This window comes from Perca flavescens, chromosome 11 (assembly GCF_004354835.1).
Source record: "Perca flavescens isolate YP-PL-M2 chromosome 11, PFLA_1.0, whole genome shotgun sequence".
NCBI classification, from domain to species: domain Eukaryota; kingdom Metazoa; phylum Chordata; class Actinopteri; order Perciformes; family Percidae; genus Perca; species Perca flavescens.
This window is the reverse complement of record NC_041341.1, coordinates 32,455,523-32,477,546: the sequence shown is the minus strand read 5'-3', so window position 1 is coordinate 32,477,546 and position 22,024 is coordinate 32,455,523. Positions and strand designations below refer to the sequence as shown.

General features: G+C 42.5%; 1 protein-coding gene across 7 annotated transcripts in view; it reads left to right on the top strand.

Moving 5' to 3' along the window:
- tns1b (tensin 1b) overlaps positions 1-22,024 on the top strand; it is a 217,505-nt gene that overhangs the window by 57,512 nt on the left and 137,969 nt on the right. For all 7 annotated transcript variants that reach the window (XM_028590951.1, XM_028590956.1, XM_028590947.1 and 4 more), the window contains exon 3: positions 3,150-3,187. In XM_028590951.1, the coding sequence (XP_028446752.1) occupies positions 3,150-3,187 (38 nt within the window). The remainder of the gene's footprint in view (positions 1-3,149; positions 3,188-22,024) is intronic.

The following is a 22,024-nucleotide window of genomic DNA, read 5'->3' as shown; positions in this document are numbered from 1 at the left end:
GTTAGCATTGTTGCTAGCTTGTGCACCTCAACGCTAGTCTGCGCATGAGTTCTGGTCCAGGTTGTGCACTCCTTTCCTTGAAACATGTTGCACCAAGAAGTCAGTCAAAGTAATCGAAATATAAGTGCCAAAATGTGTTTTTGTAAAATTTTGTTAAAATATTAATTCAGATATCAGCCCAATGAAAGCATGACAGCGTATTTGCTCATCCTCTCTCTCCCATTTACGTTTATAAAGCACATTCGTTAAAAGCTCCAGGATAAGCATGATTTTTTTTCTGCTCAGATTGAAACATTTTCAGCTTACATGAACGTGTCTTCCTCGGGCCAATTTGTGTCTAATTGCGGCTTTCCATTGACTTTGTAAATAATCGTGCCTTAGAGGATGGATTCGTCATAATACACACTCCAGCACATTTTAAGAACATAGGACTGCGTTTGAGAAATATATTGTGTGATTAATGGAAATACGCATGGTGTATATCTGAGATAACAGGGGGTTAGGGGTTCCAAAAAAAATAGGACATAACAGAGTATAACATAGACAGGATCTCCACAGTCACACAATGTCTTGTAGGACTGGCCACCTCCCAAGTTCATATCAATGTCTTAACAGCTAATCACAATAGATATTACACTTGCTTTGAAAAATGTTCTTGGAGACAGGAAGAATAACTCATTACATAAGGTGTAGGGTGTTCCAGTAAAAGCATACAGTCTTCTCCTCTATTTGAAAGCTTACGCCTCGGCACACTGAGCTGTGTTTAGACTCTCTGTCCTTTGAGGGGCTCTAATAATTTATGAGCCTCTGGTCCAGGTGCTCTCACCCATTGACCCTTATTTGTAGACCCAGTGGGAGTCCAGAGAGAGGGCTCTGGGTTCTAAAGGATGGCTGCAAAAAAATGTGTTGAAATTCCATCATAGAACAATGTTTTTTATCTTGCTTGATTGTGCTATTGATCTCTGACTCCCACATAACATGGCCTTCTGTCAATAAACTAGACTTTTTTTTTTATCTATTCTTCTTTGCAGTGGCTTCAAGCAATATTTTTATATTAATAATGGATTTTATAACTACTTGTATGTGACAGGGGGTCGGTCGTAGTGATGAACCCAAAGACAATTATTATCCGACTGCAGTTCAACCTCAGTTCCACAGAGCTTTGTAGCATCTTATAACTGGTGTACATGGTATAGAGCAAAAAAGCTTTGATAAACCCACTGCATACTAACTGCCTGGCACCAAACACAAGATTTATTAAAAGTTACCAACTAGCTGGTGAACATTGTAAAGCATTTAGCAGCTAAAGAGCCATATATTTTACTCAGAAATTAAGTCTAAAACAAAGCTAAAAGGTGAGCGACTATTGGACATATATATATATATATATATACACACACATTCCCCAGGTGGCCAGAAATGCAACTCCAAATAAATGCTAATGTCTTGTATTTGCTGGATGTCTAAATAGGAAACTGCTTGCTAAGTGTTCGCCATTGCATCTTAAAAGGTGGTATTATGCAGCATCAGTGCTGTGTTAACAGCTTGTCTCCAAGTATCGAAAAAATTATCCTGCAGAGTGTACCAGACTCCATTGGGCTGTTGTGTTTTTAGTCATGCTAACAGCAGTGTTGGTTGATTGGTTAGACCACCACTTTAGTCCAGAATGGAATATTTCAATAAATATTGGATACATTGCTTTGATTTGGTACAGATATTGTAGGTACCCATCAAATCCCCTGACATTCCATCTAGCGCCACCAACAGGCGGCCAACACATCACAATTCCACAGAGTGTAAAATTAAAACAGACGATTTTTACCTCATATTATTCAGGAGATGAGCCAGTGAAACGGTTCCATTATTTCTAAAACTCTGGACATGTTATTCCTTTAAGCCTAAGCCTGCACATTCACAATGCCTGAGTCGGCCATCAGACCGTCTATGGAAAACACAGCTCTTCCCATTTATTTTGAACGAGGGTAGTGCGTTTAGGCTGCGGCGGTGGGTCGTGCAGGGGGGAGGCGAACAAAATGCAGCAGCCTACAGCGAAAAAGTTGAGGTCAACTCAACTTTTGGAGAAACGCAACTAGACGTCACGCTGCGTTGGCCAATCTTGTAACCGGAGATCAGACTTGTCGGTGTGGTTTGAGCTATTGTTTGAGGCGGTGTGAGAATCCCGTACAGGAAACAGGAAACATCACTGCCTCTATCGCTGCCACGAGAACGTTTTAAAACACTATGAGGGTAAAGAAATGAAACACAAGCACTGAACTGCCCGGGGGTGTGTGTAATAGCTGAATGTTTCCTGCAACAACAAAGCAGTCGCTTTCCCCATTAATGAAGCTGCCTTCAGGTGCGCTAGGAAACATCGAGCTCTCTAAACAATCTGAAGGAAAACAGTAATTGTGAAATATAAAGTCTCCTTGTGCTACATTGGGGTTATAAAGAACAAAACAGGATGTCACACAGATGGGCCATTTCAGTGACAGGGAGTGGGAATCATAAGGTTGAAGGTCGACCATTGTATATGTGCGTAAGAGAGAGGCGAAATATTGTGAATTATTCACTGTATTGAAAGTTGTTTAGTCTGGAAAACGATGTGCTGTGCTCTCACTGGGAGGGACGTTATGGTTTCTCTATTATGTGCTGTTGAGTTTTGTCTATATTGTCTTGATAAGCATCACTCCGGAACATTTGTTCTGGTGTGGGGAATAGAAAACGTTGACTCTTGTTGTCAGTCATCGGAGCAGTTTCAGGAGAAAGACCCACATGTTATCATTGATTTTACTATCATATGTTACATGTCCCATGCAAAGGTACCCTGCTGATCAGAATCTTAAAGTGAACCAAACAGCACACATGTCAGATTTTTTAAAGCGTATCTGACTCTCTTTGATAGGGAGCCAGTGTGCAAAGAACCCATAACTAACATTGCGAAGTTTGAGCCTGCCAACAGCAGATATTTGACTTTGACCACAGAACAAACATTTTGTGGAATTTGATTGAACCTCTTGCTTTTTCGTACCTCCTTGACAACTACTCAATGTCATGATTCATGCTGGACCACAGTGTTTGGATTTGTTCACCATGTTTGGGAGACTTTTATGAAGTGTGAAGTTAATTCTCTCCTTTTCTGTTTTCTCTAGTGTGCCGAATAGCCTGCCACAAGAAATGTGAAGTCAAGGTAAGAGTTAAACAATTTGTTTAAATAAAGAAATCACACCCATAGACACAAAAAGGATTTAAAGAAAAGTGATGTATCAAATAGGGCTGAGCGATATGGAGAAAATCAAATATCACGATATTTTTGACCAAATACCTCGTGTTGACTATTGGTGCTTTCACAAAATATTTACACAATGAGATTTTTGATAAGTAATCATCAGTAATGTGGCTATAATGACTAAGTATGTAAAGGCAAATAATAGAACAGTTACAACAGTCTGGTAAGTTCAGAAAATGAGATCACTTTACTGTAATGCAGCCTTTAAAACCAGGAAAAGACAACACTTATGCCATATTACGATATCCAAAATCTAAGACGATATCTAGTCTCATATCACGATATCGATATAATATCGATATATTGCCCAGCTCTAGTATCAAAGGTATTTGCAGATTTTCTTATGGTTTTATGCATCAGCTGTGCGTTGCTTTCCACATGGAAAAGAACCCGAAAAAGCCTCCTAAAGAATCAGAACTACTTTAAAATCTATTTGAGCTTATCGGGAGGAAATATAATGTTTTAGGTGGAGCCTGTGTGTCTGTGTGTGTGTGTGTCTGTGTCTGTGTCTGTGTGTGTGTGTGTGTGTGTGTGTGTGTGTGTGTGTGTGTGTGTGTGTGTGTGTGTGTGTGTGTGTGTGTGTGTGTGTGTGTGTGTGTGTGTGTGAGTGTGAGTGTGAGTGTATATACATGCAGATGTTGATGTAGGTGGAGTTTGGGGACTTTATGTTGCACAAAATGTTAAGAATGTCTAAACAAGTGCTCTTTGTACCAGAATGTGTTTATATTGGATAAACTCTTGCGTCTTGGAGATCGCCCTGCGTCTAAAAATAAAAGACCTCTGGATGGAGCCGTCTGTTGATTCATCTTGTTTTCAAAAGGCAAAGAGCACATAGAAGAAAATGGGAGGGAAAACGGACTCAGCTGAAGTTCCTGCAGGGTTGTTAAAGAGGGAGGGTTGTGTGTATAAAAGGGCCATGAGAGGTTTACAGGAGGATTTGCACACATGCGCACCTGAAAACATATACAGTACATATATGTACATGTATATGTATATATGCAACCTTCATCTGGTACCCATTATTGAAGTGGGCGCTACTTGCCAGCTTTTGCCCAATCCCTCTTTTACTCACAGGAAATGCCAGGGGTGCAGGGCAGACAGGCCATGCTAAGTACGAGATGGGGGCTTTGGCCAGCCATGCAGGCCAGGCTCGAGTAGAACAAAGTAGCGGAAATGATAAGCCCAGCCCATGCACCTTTCTCATTTGTCTTTGCATTGCAATATTTTAACTTTTAGCACCGAAAGAGCCAGTAGATTTGGAAGATTTAATGAATGGAGGCCTGCACTGGCCATTTGGCAGACCGGCACTTTGGGTTAGGTGCCATTTGGGTCGATACAACCGTCTTTGTTCCCCCTTTTGTCTGACCGGCCCATAAAACAGGTAGATCGGCCCATTGTTATTTATTTTTTATTTATTTTTGGGCATTTCTGCCTTTATTGGATAGGATAGTGCGTGCGTGCGTGCGTGCGTGTGTGCGTGCGTGCGTGCGTGAGCTCTGATAGTCTTGTCTCCCTCAATATTCAGAACAAGTGTAAGAAAAAGAAGCGACGTGTGGCCGGGTAGAGCAGGCGCACATATACTGAGAGGTTTATGCCTCGACGCAGAGGTCCAGGGTTTGAATCTGACCTGTGACAATTTCCTGCATGTCTTCCTCCTCTCTCTCCCCTTTCTCACCTAGCTGTCCTGTCAAAAAAAATAAAGGCGGAAAAGCCCAAAAAATCTAGCATAAATTGATTAAGGTCCCCTTAACTCTAACAGTGTTCATATGGACTATTTTGTAGAATGTATAGGAAAAAAGTTACAGTGAACACTGTTTACAGTTAGTACCCTATTTGGTTACATTTGCATGGATGTGTTTCACAAAATGCAGAAGTTGCGTGTAACGATGCTGCCATTATGACGTATTGAGGATAAATATGTAGCCAGAACAAAAGGTGCAACATGTACTTTTTTCCTTTGTGTTCACAACATCCCTTTCAGTTCTCTTATGTCGCTGTATTTCAGAAAAAAGTGAGATGTATGAAAGTAAACGCTACAGACTTGCTGATAACGTGAACTTCAGGAAGTCACAGGTCACATTTGTGGGAGGAGACATAACTCCAGTTAACTCCCAGTGTCTATATATACAAAACTGGAACTTTCCATCTCCAGAAATCACAGCAGCATTTCCTTTTCTAAACATTTCAACTGAAAATGTCGTAGCTTTGGCAGGAAGCAATTTGCTAACAAGCCTGAGATGAAAAACAAGGGAGTGACCACGACAGGGTCAAGCTTGATCACTATCGGAACTCAGTCGGGCCTGCAAGACCGTCGGCTACTTTTTTTTTAATGAATTATTTATTTTAAAAACCCAGATAAAGCTCTTTCCTATGTTCTGTCAATCATATATGACCTTACATGTTGGGAATCTAAACTCCTTGATCCATCATAACTCTTAGCTGGGACAGTTATCGCAAGTACACACTACAGCTATAAATCTCTGTCTGGAGATAAGACTAATATGTGGCCCATATTTAACCTGGCAACTGCAAACAAATGGTCAGACCTGTGTGTGTGTGTGTGTGTGTGTGTGTGTGTGTGTGTGTGTGTGTGTGTGTGTGTGTGTGTGTGTGTGTGTGTGTGTGTGTGTGTGTCTGTGTCCACCCTTAGGTGTGTTTGCTCTCAGCTGGATGTGAGAAATGCTTTAAATCTTGTCAGTAAGATTTCTCTACAGGGTGATGACAGGAGAGAGCCAGAGTATTAGATCGCCCTGGAAGTTGAAACAGGAGGGATTTTAAGGTCAATTTTCCCAAATCCTTGTACCTTTGTGCCAAATACCCCACCTGTCATTTCTTTCACACGTCTTCTTCCTTTGCCCAAACTTGACCTCTTTCTAAAAAAAACACAGTGGCAGGATGTCTGCGACTTTCTCTCTGTGCTGCATTAATGAAAGCTAAAACCTTAGACTACTTAAGAGCTCTTGGTCTGCTCATGCTAATTTCACATTTGCTTTCACATCTGTAGTTCGGTTCATTTGGTTCGGACCAAGGGCAAAAAATAACACATTGTAGCATTTTTCAGATGTTTTGGTTCCTTTTCACAGCTCACTGTTTGCTCTGGTCTGAATCAGTTGATGAGTTGGTGAAACAAACCAACATGCAGCAACAAAGTCACGTGATAACATTGTCATCATTGGCCAGATGTGTCTTTGAACGTATTTCAGTGTTTCCCACACATAGACTAATTTGTGGAGGTGCGCCACACAATCGACACAGGCCGCCACATATTGCGTTTCGTTGTTATTATTTTTTTTTAACGCTATTTAAAACATGCAGCGTATTTGTTCAGCTGCATTTCCTTTCCCTGCTCTCCTCCATCTCTGTCACTCACGCGTCTCTTTCACATAGGCTACACACACACACACACACACACACACACACACACACACACACACACACACACACACACACACACACACACACAGGCCCTCCCCTCCGTGCACAAAGCGTCTGTCTCCATGAAAATGACCGAAGACGGCTGGCAAAATTCACAAGTTCACAAAAGGTTGGTATCTCGTGAACACCTTTACACAATCACTGAATCACTGAATACAATGTTGTCAGTGTGTTAATGTTGGAGTCCCGACCCGACCCTTGGTAAACAAGCGATTGTGTCTGCTTTAGAAAGTTAACTAGTCGCAAGTTGGCTGTAAAATGCAGTTGGGTTGTCGAGGTCAAAACACTATATGTAGCAGCTGTGGATCAAATAAAGTTATTATAAATAATGTTATGTCATTTTTTTACTCTTACACTGAATGTTTGCTGCTTCAATCCAGATGAGTATTGAAAATTATTTTCCACGACTGAGAAAGGCACGTGTTGAGGATGAGGACCAGCCTGAACCGGAGGTATCAGTCTGAAACAGAGTTCAACAGTCCGACCAGTGGAATTAGTTATGTTATTAATTTTTTTACAATATTTTCAGGCTTCAACCAGTGCTGCTCAAGCAGAAAGACAGGGTCAGGGAGAGAAAGAGATAGATTTGTTAGGCATTGAAGAAAGAGTAGGAGAGGAGGACAGCACCAACTTTCGGAAGTAAACAAAGAGAGGAGCAAAAGCCAGCAGACAACACGCTGCTTTTTTTTTTTTTTATTATTTTTATTATTTCCATCAAGAAGCAATACATATATCAGCATACTGTGTAATTTCACACTCCCACAGGATACATTTCCTTCCGGTATCAGTATTTTTCTACTCCACATTTTTGACATACAAACCCAAACACACCCATTTTTACACAAATCCACCCACATCCACCTACACACACACACACACACACACACACACAAACACCCACACATCCACTTGGTTTCCAGCTCTCAGTCATCATACCTAGTTCTTATTTCTTAGCCATTAAATTTACAACGCTTCATATATGTCCTGCCACACCTTGTTGAATTGTTGCCTTTTGTTCCGGTCTTCGAACATTGATTTTTCTATACTTAAATAGTATTTCATTAGTTCTTTCCATTGTTGTAACGATGGGGCCTCTGTATCCTTCCAATACTGTAAAATTAATTTTGTATATACCAAGGAGGAGAAAAGAACCATCCATCCAATGCAGTATTTTAGCTTGTCAGTATTTTGGAAGATACTGCTCAAAACTGTGAAATCAATTTTAATTGTACAGGTCATGGTCATCCATTTTTGGATCTCTAACCAACCCTTACAGACTTTCTCACATTCCCAGAAAGCATGTATTATCGTCTCCTTATGTGCCACATTTTACACAAACAGGGGAGATAAGAGGCATCAAATGTATTTATTTTTTATTTAGTGTAGTATATCCTTGTCATGACCTTATATTATATGAGATGCAGATTGTCATTGGTGGTAATGGTGTTGGTTATATTTAAGCAATCTGTCCAGATTATATCAGTTATTTATTTGAAGTTCTTTGTTACAATCCATCCATCTTCGTCCGCTTATCCGGTGTCGGGTCGCGGGGGTAGCAGCTCCAGCAGGGGACCCCAAACTTCCCTTTCCCGAGCCACATTAACCAGCTCCGACTGGGGGATCCCGAGGCGTTCCCAGGCCAGGTTGGAGATATAATCCCTCCACCTAGTCCTGGGTCTTCCCCGAGGCCTCCTGCCAGCTGGACGTGCCTGAAACACCTCCCTAGGGAGGCGCCCCATCCTTACCAGATGCCCGAACCACCTCAACTGGCTCCTTTCGATGCGAAGGAGCAGCGGCTCTACTCCAAGCTCCTCACGGATGACTGAGCTTCTCACCCTATCTCTAAGGCAGACGCCAGCCACCCTCCTGAGGAAACCCATTTCGGCCGCTTGTACCCTGGATCTCGTTCTTTCGGTCATGACCCAGCCTTCATGACCATAGGTGAGGGTAGGAACGAAAACTGACCGGTAGATTGAGAGCTTTGCCTTCTGGCTCAGCTCTCTTTTCGTCACAACGGTGCGATAAATTGAATGTAATACCGCACCCGCTGCGCCGACCAATCTCCCGCTCCATTGTCCCCTCACTCGCGAACAAGACACCAAGGTACTTAAACTCTTCCACTTGGGGTAAGGACTCATTCCCTACCTGGAGAAGGCACTCCATCGGTTTCCTGCTGAGAACCATGGCCTCCGATTTAGAGGTGCTGATCCTCATCCCAACCGCTTCACACTCGGCTGCGAACCGATCCAGTGAGTGCTGAAGGTCACAGGCCGATGATGCCATCAGGACCACATCATCTGCAAAGAGCAGCGATGAGATCCCCAGCCCACCGAACTGCAACCCCTCTCCACCCCGACTACGCCTCGATATCCTGTCCATAAATACTACAAACAGGATTGGTGACAAAGCGCAGCCCTGGCGGAGGCCAACCCTCACCTGAAACGAGTCCGACTTACTGCCGAGAACCCGGACACAGCTCTCACTTTGGTTTTACAGAGATTGGATGGCCCTCAGAAGGGACCCCCTCACCCCATACTCCTGCAGCACCTCCCACAGTATCTCCCGGGGGACCCGGTCATACGCCTTCTCCAGATCCACAAAACACATGTAGACTGGTTGGGCATACTCCCAGGCTCCCTCCAGGATCCTTGCGAGAGTGAAGAGCTGGTCCGTTGTTCCGCGACCAGGACCGAATCCACATTGTTCCTCCTCAATCCGAGGTTCGACTATCGACCGAACCCTCCTTTCCAGCATCTTGGAGTAGACTTTACCGGGGAGGCTGAGAAGTGTGATACCCCTGTAATTGGCACACACCCTCTGGTCCCCCTTTTGGAAAAGGGGAACCACCACCCCGGTCTGCCACTCCTTTGGCACTGTCCCAGACTTCCACGCAATGTTGAAGAGGCGTGTCAACCAAGACAACCCCTCCACACCCAGAGCCTTAAGCATTTCTGGACGGATCTCATCAATCCCTGGGGCTTTGCCACTGTGGAGTTGTTTAACTACCTCAGCAACTTCCACCAGGGAAATTGACGACAATCCCCCATCATCCTCCAGCTCTGCCTCTACCATAGAGGGCGTATTAGTCGGATTTAGGAGTTCCTCAAAGTGCTCCTTCCACCGCCCTATTACCTCCTCAGTTGAGGTCAACAGCGTCCCATCCTTACTGTACACAGCTTGGATGGTTCCCCGCTTCCCCCTCCTGAGGTGGCGAACAGTTTTCCAGAAGCACCTTGGTGCCGACCGAAAGTCCTTCTCCATGTCTTCTCCGAACTTCTCCCGCACCCGCTGCTTTGCCTCTTTCACGGCAGAGGCTGCAGCCCTTCGGGCTCCTCGGTACCTTGCAACTGCCTCCGGAGTCCTCTGGGAAAACATATCCCGAAAAGACTCCTTCTTCAGTCGGACAGCTTCCCTGACCGCCGGTGTCCACCACGGTTCGTGGGTTACCGCCCCTTGAGGCACCTAAGACCACAGCTCCTAGCCGCAGCTTCAGCAATGGAAACTTTGAACATTGTCCACTCCTCCAGATGTTCCCAATTTACCCGCACTACCCGTTTGGGCTTACCAGGTCTGTCCAGAGTTTTCCCCCACCCCCTGACACAACTCACCACCAGATGGTGATCAGTTGACAGCTCCGCCCCTCTCTTCACCCGAGTGTCCAAAACACACGGCCTCAGATCAGATGAAACGATTATAAAATCGATCATTGACCTTTGGCCTAGGGTGCTCTGGTACCAAGTACACTTATGAGCATCCCTATGTTCGAACATGGTGTTTGTTATAGACAATCCATGACTAGCACAGAAGTCCAACAACAAACAACCACTCTGGTTTAGATCAGTGAGGCCGTTCCTCCCAATCACGCCTCTCCATGTGTCTCCATCATTGCCCACGTGTGCGTTGAAGTCCCCCAGCAGAACTATGGTGTCCCCCACTGGAGCACCATACAGGACTCTACTCAAAGTCTCCAAGAAGGCCGAATACTCCGAACTCTTGTTTGGTGCATATGCACAAACAACAGTCAGAGTTTTCCCCCCCACAACCCGCAGGCGTAGGGAGGCGACCCTCTCGTCCACCGGGGTAAACTCCAACGTAGCGGCGCTCAGCCGGGGGCTTGTGAGTATCCCCACTCCCGCCCGGGGCCTCACACCCTGGGCAACTCCGGAGAAGAAAAGAGTCCAACCCCTATCCAGGAGTATGGTTCCAGAACCGAGACTGTGCGTAGAGGTAAGCCCCACCAGATCTAACCGGTAGCGCTCCACCTCCCGCACAAGCTCCGGCTCCTTCCCCCACAGAGAGGTGACGTTCCACATCCCCAGAGCCAGCGTCTGCTGCCTGGGTCTGGTCCGTCAAGGCCCCTGACCTTCACTGCCACCCGTGTAGCAGCGCACCCAACCCCAGCGGTTCCTCCCACAGGTGGTGGGCCCATGGGATGTAGAGGGAGTTGCCACGTTGCTTCTTCGGGCTGTGCCCGACCGGGCTCCGTGGCAAACCCGGCCACCAGGCACTCGCTGACGAGCCCGCCATCTGGGCCTGGCTCCAGACGGGGGCCCCGGGCTTCCTCCGGGCAGGGTCACTTCACCTCTTCCTCGTTGGCTCATAGGGTTTTTGAACCATTCTTTGTCTGGCCCCTCACCTGAGACCACTTTGCCTTGGGAGACCTTACCAGGAGCAGACAGCTCCAGACAACACAGCCCTCAGGTTCATAGGGACACACAAACCTCTCCACCACGATAAAGTGATGGTTCCCAGAGAGGTTGTTACAATCCTCATACATTATTTGGAGAGAATAATTATCTGCCTGTGCTTCTATAAGGTGTTTGTACACTTTCCCTATTAATTTCTTGTTTTCTCCTGAGTTTAGAAATAGCCTCTGAATAGCTGAGGGTTCTGTAGTCCTATTATAGTTTAGATCAAACTTATCTGTTATCCAGCTCTTTAACGGAAGATATCTAAAAAAATCCTTATTAGTTAAATTGAATTATGTTACCAAATGGCTTTATACTGATATGAGAAATAATATCTCCAATAGTTGTTATTCATTTGTCATTCCATGATCTCCAACACACCGCTTTTGCAAGTCCTACTGTGGAAGACCACTGGGCAGGTTGATTGTAGCACTGGTCCTCATAGCACAGCATAGCTGGCTACGGCAGCTGGTTTAGTCCAAAAATGCACAGTTATTTCAGCAGTTCTGTTCGGGTCTGTTCGAGGTCGGATCACGTTCTCACCACAAACGAAGCCCCCTAAGACATACAGTGTAATAGCAGCCATTGTAGAATCTCCTACTTTCCACCTACCATGCAATAAGGGAGCAAGAAAGTTAATACAAGAAGAAGGTCCTGTGTGGACTAGTGCATATTTCTTGGATCTCCGTGGTCAAAACAGCTCATTTCATTTAAATAAAAGGACATTGTTTCACGAGCGACAGCACTTTGGTCACCGAGACTTTGCTCTGCTCCGCCGGTCTGTCTGTCTCCAATTTTAGCGGCGGCTGGTTGGACCACAGAGATGCGAGTTGTGGCGAGCTTGACTGCCTATTTCTTTTTTTAAGATTATTTTTTTGGGCATTTTTAGGCCTTTATTGTTGATAGGACAGCTTAGACCTGAAAGGGGAGAGAGCGGGGGAATGACATGCAGCAAAGGGCCACAGGTCGGAACCAAACCCGCAGACGCTGTGTTGAAGACTGGGTTAGTAGTGAGCCGCATCACAGATTGCCAAGCACATCTGACTACAGGAGCCATTAGTTCAGACTTGTGGAGTATATATAGTTGGTGCATTTTGAGGTCGGATCACGTTCTCACCACAAATGAACCGCTCTAGAGTTGGATTAAAAGCGTGCCAAGACCACCTCATCAAGCAGGTCTCGGTCTGCTTTTGGTGCTCATCCGAGTGCGATTGCTGCATTCACACCTGGCCAAACGAACCACACCAAGGGGAAAAACCAACTGTAGTGCGTACCTAACTGAACTAAATGAGGCAGGTGTGAAATCCCCCTAGGACAACATCAGTAGATCTGATAAAAGTTATAGAAGGATGATTTCATTCTGCATTGTATTTGTACACCGAGGTGAACCCTAAGTTCTAATCTTTCAAAAAACGACAACATTCTCCTCCTGTTTTGTGCAGTTAAAACAATTTTCCCTCTCAGTCTGACATTCAGTATAAACATACTGTAAAAACTAATGTGCTCCTCAGTTGTGGTGTCTGTGGTGTCTGTTGTTTATGGTGGCAACACTCACCCTTTTTTCTCAGTTCTCACTCCCTTTATGTACAGACTTTTGGCTCAGTCCATTATGTTATTTTATTTGATTGTTTTAGAGTATAGAATTGCACACAAAGTAGCTCCTGTCATACTACAGATCATGTTTGCTGTGTTCACTGTTGTTGTTGTGGACTTGACAAATGGCAGTTCCCCTGTGCTGGACTGATACTGAACTGTTTAGGCTGATATTGATATTTGAAACATATATCAAGAATATGTCAGCCAATTTGTTTGATCACAATCAATTCAAAATTAACTGCATCATGAACAACAATGTTGAGATAAGAAATGAGGGTCAAATATATAAAAAACAGGGCAGCCTGTTAAACCTAAAAAAGAAAAAAGAAAATATAAACTACAGTTTATAATTACACTTATAATAAACTAACTTACTAAAAGAAACACTGTAAATAATGTGGCGTGTGGTGTGGGCAATCTTGTATTTCAAGCTGACCATTAATGACTTATTGATATTTCCTGTCACCCATAACTAACTTGTCTGTAGTTATACATTTACATTCTTCATTTATTGGTACTCTTTTGGAATGCCCAACACATAAACTACATTATATGTCTAATGAGCTAGAATCGGCTGAAATATGAGCCCCACGATACACCGGTCAGGCTCTAGTGGGTTGGAAACACTTAAATACAGGAATACACCGATGTGCTAAGTACAACCTATTAGATTTCACTGATCCTTCGTTGCCTGTCAAGTGTGTTTTGAGAAGGAAACTACCATGTTCCACTGTTAACGAGGAAGGAGGTCCGAGGAAGCCAAGTGGCAGAACATGAGCACACTCTCACTCCACTAGTTTTTCACTCTCCGCTCCAAAATGATGAGGCGTTTGTTTTCATTTTTTGAAATTCCCCAAATGCGTGTTTTGAAAATCCAGAGAAAAATCACGCGTTTCTTTGTGTTGGCTGGCCTTCACTGTGTTTTTGTTATTTCAGATTTGTTATTTGTGCCCCTTCAGTTCCTCTCATTCAGCATGACATGCTTCAGTTGGGGATCTGGTGCTTGCAGCTTGCTGATGGGTATGTCCTCATGTTGTTCATCAGGGTTGCCAAGTAAAAAGCTGCAATTTGCTTCTTTGTATTGCTGAATACAGTCTTTTAATGCTCGGCAAATGAGTGCTATTCAAATATTTAAAAAAACAATCGACTTAAATGAGGAATTTATAAAGTAGATTATATAAAAAGGATAATCAATCAATCAATTCAATAATGTGTGTTCTCCAGTTGTAGATACACCTGTACATTTGTGATATATTACCTAAAGTTTATCCATTCCAGGAAGTTTCTGGAAAAAAATTACATACACACTACATACCACTGTATGAGTGAGTTTTTCCTCCCCACTGTTGCACAGCTTGCTCTTGAGGGAATTACTGTAATTGTTGGGGCTTTGTAAATTATAGAGTGTGGTCTAGACCTACTCTATCTGTAAAGTGTCTCGAGATAACTCATGTTATGATTTGATACTATGAATAAAATTGAATTGAATTGAATTCTTGTCTTCCCGTCGACCATGCAACTTTTTGTTTTTCTGGGTCAAAATATTAAATCAAAACTTTTTTTTTTCAACATTTTGGTCGTCATTTTTGACACATTTGTCCCTTTTCCCGACGTTTTTGTCACTTTTTCCAATGTTGTTGATTTGTTTCGACGTTTTTGAAGCTTTTTCTTAAATTTTTGTCCCTTTTTTCAATGTTCTTTTATCAATTTGTTTTCAAATGCTATGAAATTGAATTAAACATCCAAATTGAATGAAAGTAGTGAACTGATCATTTATTTTACTTGTGAAAACGTAGTTTTTTTTGACAATTTGGTTAAAAGAAACCCAAATTTCTGCTATAGAAACTTTTTGAAAATGGGTCAAATTTGACCCGAGGACATCAAGACGGTTAAGCAAGCCGTCTTCCTGGCACTGTGTGCATGTCAGTGGCAACCGTTACCTAACATTTCTAACATTCTGAGCGATCATCTGGAGATTGAAAGTTCTTGGTGCGGCTGAGAATGAGGCAGACCATCTATCTCTCATTATTTATTGCCCCTAAGACACATCCAAACACCTGTATCTGAGCATGCGAGGTTCGTTTCTGAGAGAGAACATCGGGTTTACAGCTGGTCTTCCCCTTCCTCCCGAACACTGCTCTGATTTATAACTGTGGAAGGTAACAGTAGCTGTCTGCTGACCAGGAGCATCATGCACAAAGCCAGTTAGAGTCAGTCTTTAAAGAGAACGTACTTCAACTGCAAGACCGCGGTTTAAACCCAAGTGACAACTGTCCAAAAACCCCTAAAGTTAATCAATTTACCATGTTCTAAAACAGAACATGGTTAAAAAAGGTTGTACTTAGTGTCTTCATTAATTCATAGGTGTGTTTTATGCGTAACATGCAATAAACCAATCAGAGTGTCATCTCCTATTCCCTTTAAAAGCCAGGCGCGTTTGCTATTATGATGGCAGATTTGCATCGTAATATATTTATTTGTAATCATTAGCATGTTTGTGTGCTGCCACTTCCCTCCCTCTGTGTGTGTGTGTGTGTGTGTGTGTGTGTGTGTGTGTGTGTGTAACAAGCATAGTGTGTGTGCGCTATGCACGAGCCTAGGCGCATTTTACTAATGTGTTGTTAAAATAACAATGAAATGCTGCGTTATTGACTTTAGAACAGGTTTTTGTTGGTCAACGGCGTGATCACTTCCCGCTGCCTCAAGATAGCAATACGCCAAGAATGCACCTGACCACACCTCCCTGTAAGACCAGCACACCAATGGGCGCAAAATGGGTGCAGGTGCATTTGCTATTTAAACGATGCGGGCGCTGGACGGGAAATTGAGAACTGCGTCGGTCTTAAACTAGCCTTGCGCTGCGCTGGGTGCAAGATAGGGCCCGATAAGTCTTATTTTACAGAAATCTATTTGCATTTGCCTGTTATTTGTGAGAATTTGATTAACATAAACAACATGTTGATTATGCTTGAGTAAGTGAAACCCCAAATCAACAAAACTGCTTAAAAAAGTAATATTAATATTTAAATACCACCGTGAAAATCCCCGGGAGAGTCCGACGCAGCCAGACTCTGAACAGTAAAACTGAGATTAGCACTCCTATTCAAGTTTATGCTCTGCTTTTCAACTGTTTGGTAAATTGCTATCAAACACAGTTGAAGGGGATTTGAATTGCTGTTTTTTTTCTCTCAATTCTTATCATTGTGGCACTGATTTTCCTTTGGGGCTGGATAAAACTTCTTTGAGGGGGCGCCAAAAATTCTTCTATGCAGGAAAAACCCTGAGTAAATACAGTGGCCATTTCTTATGGTGCTGGAAAGTTATTTTCATTTTCACTCCTATATGTTTTTATTTTGATTGCAAGATTATCCTAGCCAAGGCTGGCAACATTTTCATATCAAGCGACCCTGTGTTTACTTCCTTTGCTGAGACAGATACAAATTAAACTCCCGAAAAAGAAAATGAAAATGAAATGAAGACTGTCAGTCAAAGCTCAGCTTTGGGAAGGAAGGAGATACTGGACAAGATGAATAGGATAAGCATTATGTTCCTGTGCTGTTCAACACAAACAAAAAGTGACCGGATCCAATTCAAACAGTGTAATTACAACGGATATAAGCCTATACATTCTTTGGTAATTACAGTGGAACCTATAGGCTCAATTTAACAGCAACACACACACCAAGCATAATTATAGTGTATTTTATTTAGCATTATAAATAAATCATTTAACATAACACACATTTTGCTAACGTTTATGTTCTGTTTGAGACACATTTCTGTCATTCAAATCCAAAATGATGCAACACCAAGATTTCTCCACACCTTGGCAGGAGAGACGAGTGAGGAGTCAGGCAATGAATTCAGAGGGTGAGAGAGAACAAAGAGTATAGGACGGAGAGAGAAATCAACAGAAAGAATGCAATGCAAGGTAGAGAGAAAAGAGGATATGAGAGAGGGAGCAGGCTAAGGAAAGCAGAGAGAGACAGAAAAGAAGGCTGAGAGAAAGAGCAAAGGAGTGTGTAGTCTGAATTACTGCAACACTTGAATTAAACATGGTCTACATTCATTTCCAGATTCTCTGTGATCATTTTAGCCTCTTCTGTATTTTCAGATTGTAGTGATGGTCACTGATTGCAACATTTAATCTGACTCTCATGTATTGCTGCTTGACAGATCATTCATGTTGCTGCCCATTGACATGGTTTTTAAGACGTCTTCAAATGCACATATTAAGATCAGAGAAATAAATACATATTCGGGGGGCATGCGCTTTTTTAAAGAGAATTTTGTTGGCATTTATCTTTTTGACAGCTTAGACATGAAAGGGGAGAGAGAGCAAGGGGGAGAATGACATGCAGGAAAGTGCTGGAGATCGGAATCAAACCTGCGGCCTCTGCGCAAGGTCTGAGCCTCTATATATGGCTCTTCTTTTTTTTTAAGGTTAATTTTTGGGGCTTTTCCCTTTATTAGATAGTGACAGGGGATACAGGAAAGTGCGGAGAGATAGAGGGAATGTCATGCAGCAAAGAGCCTCAGGTCGGATCCGAACACGGGCTGCTGCAAGGGACTCAGCCTTCATGGGGCTCACACTCTACTGGGTGAGCTAGAGGTCTCCCCCAACCTCCCCCCCAACAGTCTTTTTAGTTAGATGGGGAACTTGGAAAACACTATATCTGCGTAACATCAATGACTTAAACAATGAATTAGAGAAGACGTTTAGAAGAGTAATTGTGCAGAATTGGACAAAGCCTTTTTTGTCCTCAAACTCCTGTCTGTCTCACGTAGACCTAACCACTTTCCTCAGCAGCAGCTGTCAAGTTCATTAGGCAAGACTCACCTCATCCTCTGTTCCAGTGACTTCCTTTAGATACCACACGTTGCTACAGGGCTGATTTATCACGCTGGCATTCATTGGAGCTTTGGAAGCTGTGTCACTGCGTGGCTTAGTAGTGTAGCTTTGGCACAAGCATAAGGGATTTCAGTTTTTTTGCTTGAGTACTGTGAATACCTGCCGTTAGAGGTTGTTTTAACTTTCTTTGCTGTTCAATGTTAACGCAACTCCTCTCAGACCATATTCAACTTCTCAGACCTTTGTTAGTACTTGATGGCATGTTCTCAGTGGGGGTAGAAGTAATCAGATCCTATATCTGAAGTCTCTTTTATATAGACCTTAGTGGTCCCCTAATACTGTATCTGAAGTCTCTTTTATATAGGCCTTAGTGGTCCCCTAATACTGTATCTGAAGTCTCTTTTATATAGGCCTTAGTGGTCCCCTAATACTTTATCTGAAGTCTCTTTTATATATAGACCTTAGTGGTCCCCTAATATTGTATCTGAAGTCTCTTTTATATATAGACCTTAGTGGTCCCCTAATACTGTATCTGAAGTCTCTTTTATATAGACCTTAGTGGTCCCCTAATACTGTATCTGAAGTCTCTTTTAGTGGTCCCCTAATACTGTATCTGAAGTCTCTTTTATATAGACCTTAGTGGTCCCCTAATACTGTATCTGAAGTCTCTTTTATATAGGCCTTATTGGTCCCCTAATACTGTATCTGAAGTCTCTTTTATATAGGCCTTAGTGGTCCCCTAATACTTTATCTGAAGTCTCTTTTATATATAGACCTTAGTGGTCCCCTAATACTGTATCTGAAGTCTCTTTTATATATAGGCCTTATTGGTCCCCTAATACTGTATCTGAAGTCTCTTTTATATAGGCCTTAGTGGTCCCCTAATACTGTATCTGAAGTCTCTTTTATATAGGCCTTATTGGTCCCCTAATACTGTATCTGAAGTCTCTTTTATATAGGCCTTAGTGGTCCCCTAATACTTTATCTGAAGTCTCTTTTATATATAGACCTTAGTGGTCCCCTAATACTGTATCTGAAGTCTCTTTTATATATAGGCCTTATTGGTCCCCTAATACTGTATCTGAAGTCTCTTTTATATAGGCCTTAGTGGTCCCCTAATACTTTATCTGAAGTCTCTTTTATATATAGACCTTAGTGGTCCCCTAATACTGTATCTGAAGTCTCTTTTATATAGGCCTTAGTGGTCCCCTAATACTTTATCTGAAGTCTCTTTTATATATAGACCTTAGTGGTCCCCTAATACTGTAAGTCTCTTTTATATAGACCTTAGTGGTCCCCTAATACTGTATCTGAAGTCTCTTTTATATAGACCTTAGTGGTCCCCTAATACTGTATCTGAAGTCTCTTTTATATAGACCTTAGTGGTCCCCTAATACTGTATCTGAAGTCTCTTTTATATAGACCTTAGTGGTCCCCTAATACTGTATCTGAAGTCTCTTTTATATAGACCTTAGTGGTCCCCTAATACTGTATCTGAAGTCTCTTTTATATAGACCTTAGTGGTCCCCTAATACTGTATCTGAAGTCTCTTTTATATATAGGCCTTATTGGTCCCCTAATACTGTATCTGAAGTCTCTTTTCTATAGACCTTAGTGGTCCCCTAACCTTGCTCTTTATGACCTCATAAGGAGAAGATTCCAGATCTAATAAAACTTAACTTGTAGTATTTATCATGATTTGTAAGGTATCATTCCACTCCTCAGAAAGTGTGACCTTGTATAGTCCTGCTTAACAAAACTACTAAACTAGTTTAGTCCTCCGACCTTTTGATGCTTACCATTTACACAAGGCCACATTGCTGTTTTGCTATCACAGGCTGATATTGATTCAGTGCTGGTGGCTTTGTTTGCACTTCAGTAAGTAATTTTTAGCCATTCTGGGACTTATATATAATCACAGAGCTAACTTCCTGATAGATAATTCACATAAACTAGCCATTAATAGAAAGACCCAACACATTGTTCTTTGACTGTGAGTACAGGAAGGACTTCCCTAACCCCAAGTGACGTTTCAAAGATGTCGGCGTGGTATTGAATCCCAGTAACAACATTAACAACTTCCTTCCTATTCCATGCCGATAGTGAGACATGGGAATTACAGTGAGAAGGCCGGGGGGGGGAGACCACTGTTAAGAAAATGTGAAAGTCCTATCGCTGTGACAGACTGTGGGCTAGGAGCGTGTAAGGGCAAATATTAAATGGATGGGGTGGCGTCATAACCCAAATATTCCCTTGGGTCTATGCCCTGGCGTCTGTGTGTACTGTATTTTCAAGTAAGCAGCTCATAGTCTGATCAAACACAGAGGCAGCCAACAGCTCTAAAGGCTAATTGAATTAGCAGTCACAGGACAGAACACATGCTTGCTACCCTGCCCTCCTTATGACAGCAAGTGTTTGCGGGAACACAACAACAAGAAGCATGGGATAAATCACTCGGCCTATGTTTATCATTTTAGTTTCATCAGGATTTTCAATTAGTTTCATATGATGAGGATGATAATGTGTCAATGAGTCTAAATATTTGCAGTGTGTCATATTTAGAGATCAGCGGTGGAAGAAGTATTCAGATCCTGCACTTAAAAGTGACTATATATAACTTTTACGCGTTTCTGAAACTGTTTAATATTCCATCTGATGACGGGGTCACAGATTTTGGGCTGAACACCGGAAAAGCCTGCGTTAGTGAGTATGCAGGTAAAAGGTAGCCGGAGATTTCTTTATAGAGGCCTAATTGTATTTTAATGGTTAGAAGTTAGAAGTTATCTGTTGTAGTTATTGCTGATACTGGGGTAGGGCCATCACAGAAAAGAATTAAACCAAGAACAACTGAAAGATAAAAGGGAATGTGTAAGACAATGGGCGAAACCCAGTCACACTCGGACGGGCTTTCAACAGATGGAGATAATGATTATAAATGATTCAAAAACGTCCCCGAATTTGCCCTCAGGTATGCAGTGTCTATTTCATTCATAAAATAACTTCACAATGCCCGATGTGGTTGTACACCAGTAGCCTACATTGAATTTGGTCCCCCTTCCATTTAGCGCAGACATTTTATTTCTTTTAGTCTGTGTTTGTGTTAGCTTACTATTTTCTTTTCCCTTGTCCCCCTGTACTTGTATAAAGCGTCCTTGGGTTTCATGAAATGCACTATATAAGTTACTACCATGTTGGTTGCTACAACAAACTCTTAATGCTTTGGCTCATGACATTGTGACAGTGATACCTGGTTTAGCTCACGAGACATCCAAAGTAGGCTACATTACCGTATGCAACACTTGAAATGCAATGATGCGTCTGTAACGTATCCTCTTATTGTAAATGAATGATTTTCTGTCTGAGCAAAACATTCATCGCAACTATATGACCTCCAGTTAACGCTAACTCAGTAATATACAGTGGGCAATACGACATCGTAAAGAAAAGACCTTTACGACAGCAGGTGTGGTAAAAACCCTACCGCTTTTGTCCAAAGCAGACACTAGAATCAACACAAACTGAAAGTTACATATAGCCACTTTAAAGTGATCATATTATGCTTTTCGGCCTTACCCCTTTACTCTATTGTGTTATATATCTTTTTTGTGCACGTTATAGGTTTACAAAGTGAAAAAGCCCAAAGTCCCCCCAAAGGGACTTACCATCTCCAACAGAAAACACTGTTCACCAACTGCTCCAAACAGCTCTATTGTAGTCCAGCCTTTACTTCAGAGACCAACGTGGTCACTTTGGAACACACGTTATAATGCTCACCTAGCTGCTAGCGTGGCACGCCCTCATACTCTGCTTCTGACTGGCTAGTAGTCCTTACCCAGGTACTGTCAGGGCACGCCCTCATACTCTGCTTCTGACTGGCTAGTAGTCCTTACCTAGCTACTGAGCATGTGTGACTCCCAACAAAGATGGAACAGAAGTGAGATGCCTCACTCTGTAGCTAAAACAGAGAGCTCAACACACAGGGTGAAAAGAGGAGCTGCAGCAATGTGCAGTACAACAAAAATATAGTTAATAATAAAATAATAGTTTTCCTGAAAATTAAACCACATAATCCTATTTTGGTACAACATCTAAATACAATTAGGATCCTGAAAATGAGCATAATATGAGCACTTTAAGTAAAAGTACTATTACTACTCTGGTACAAGT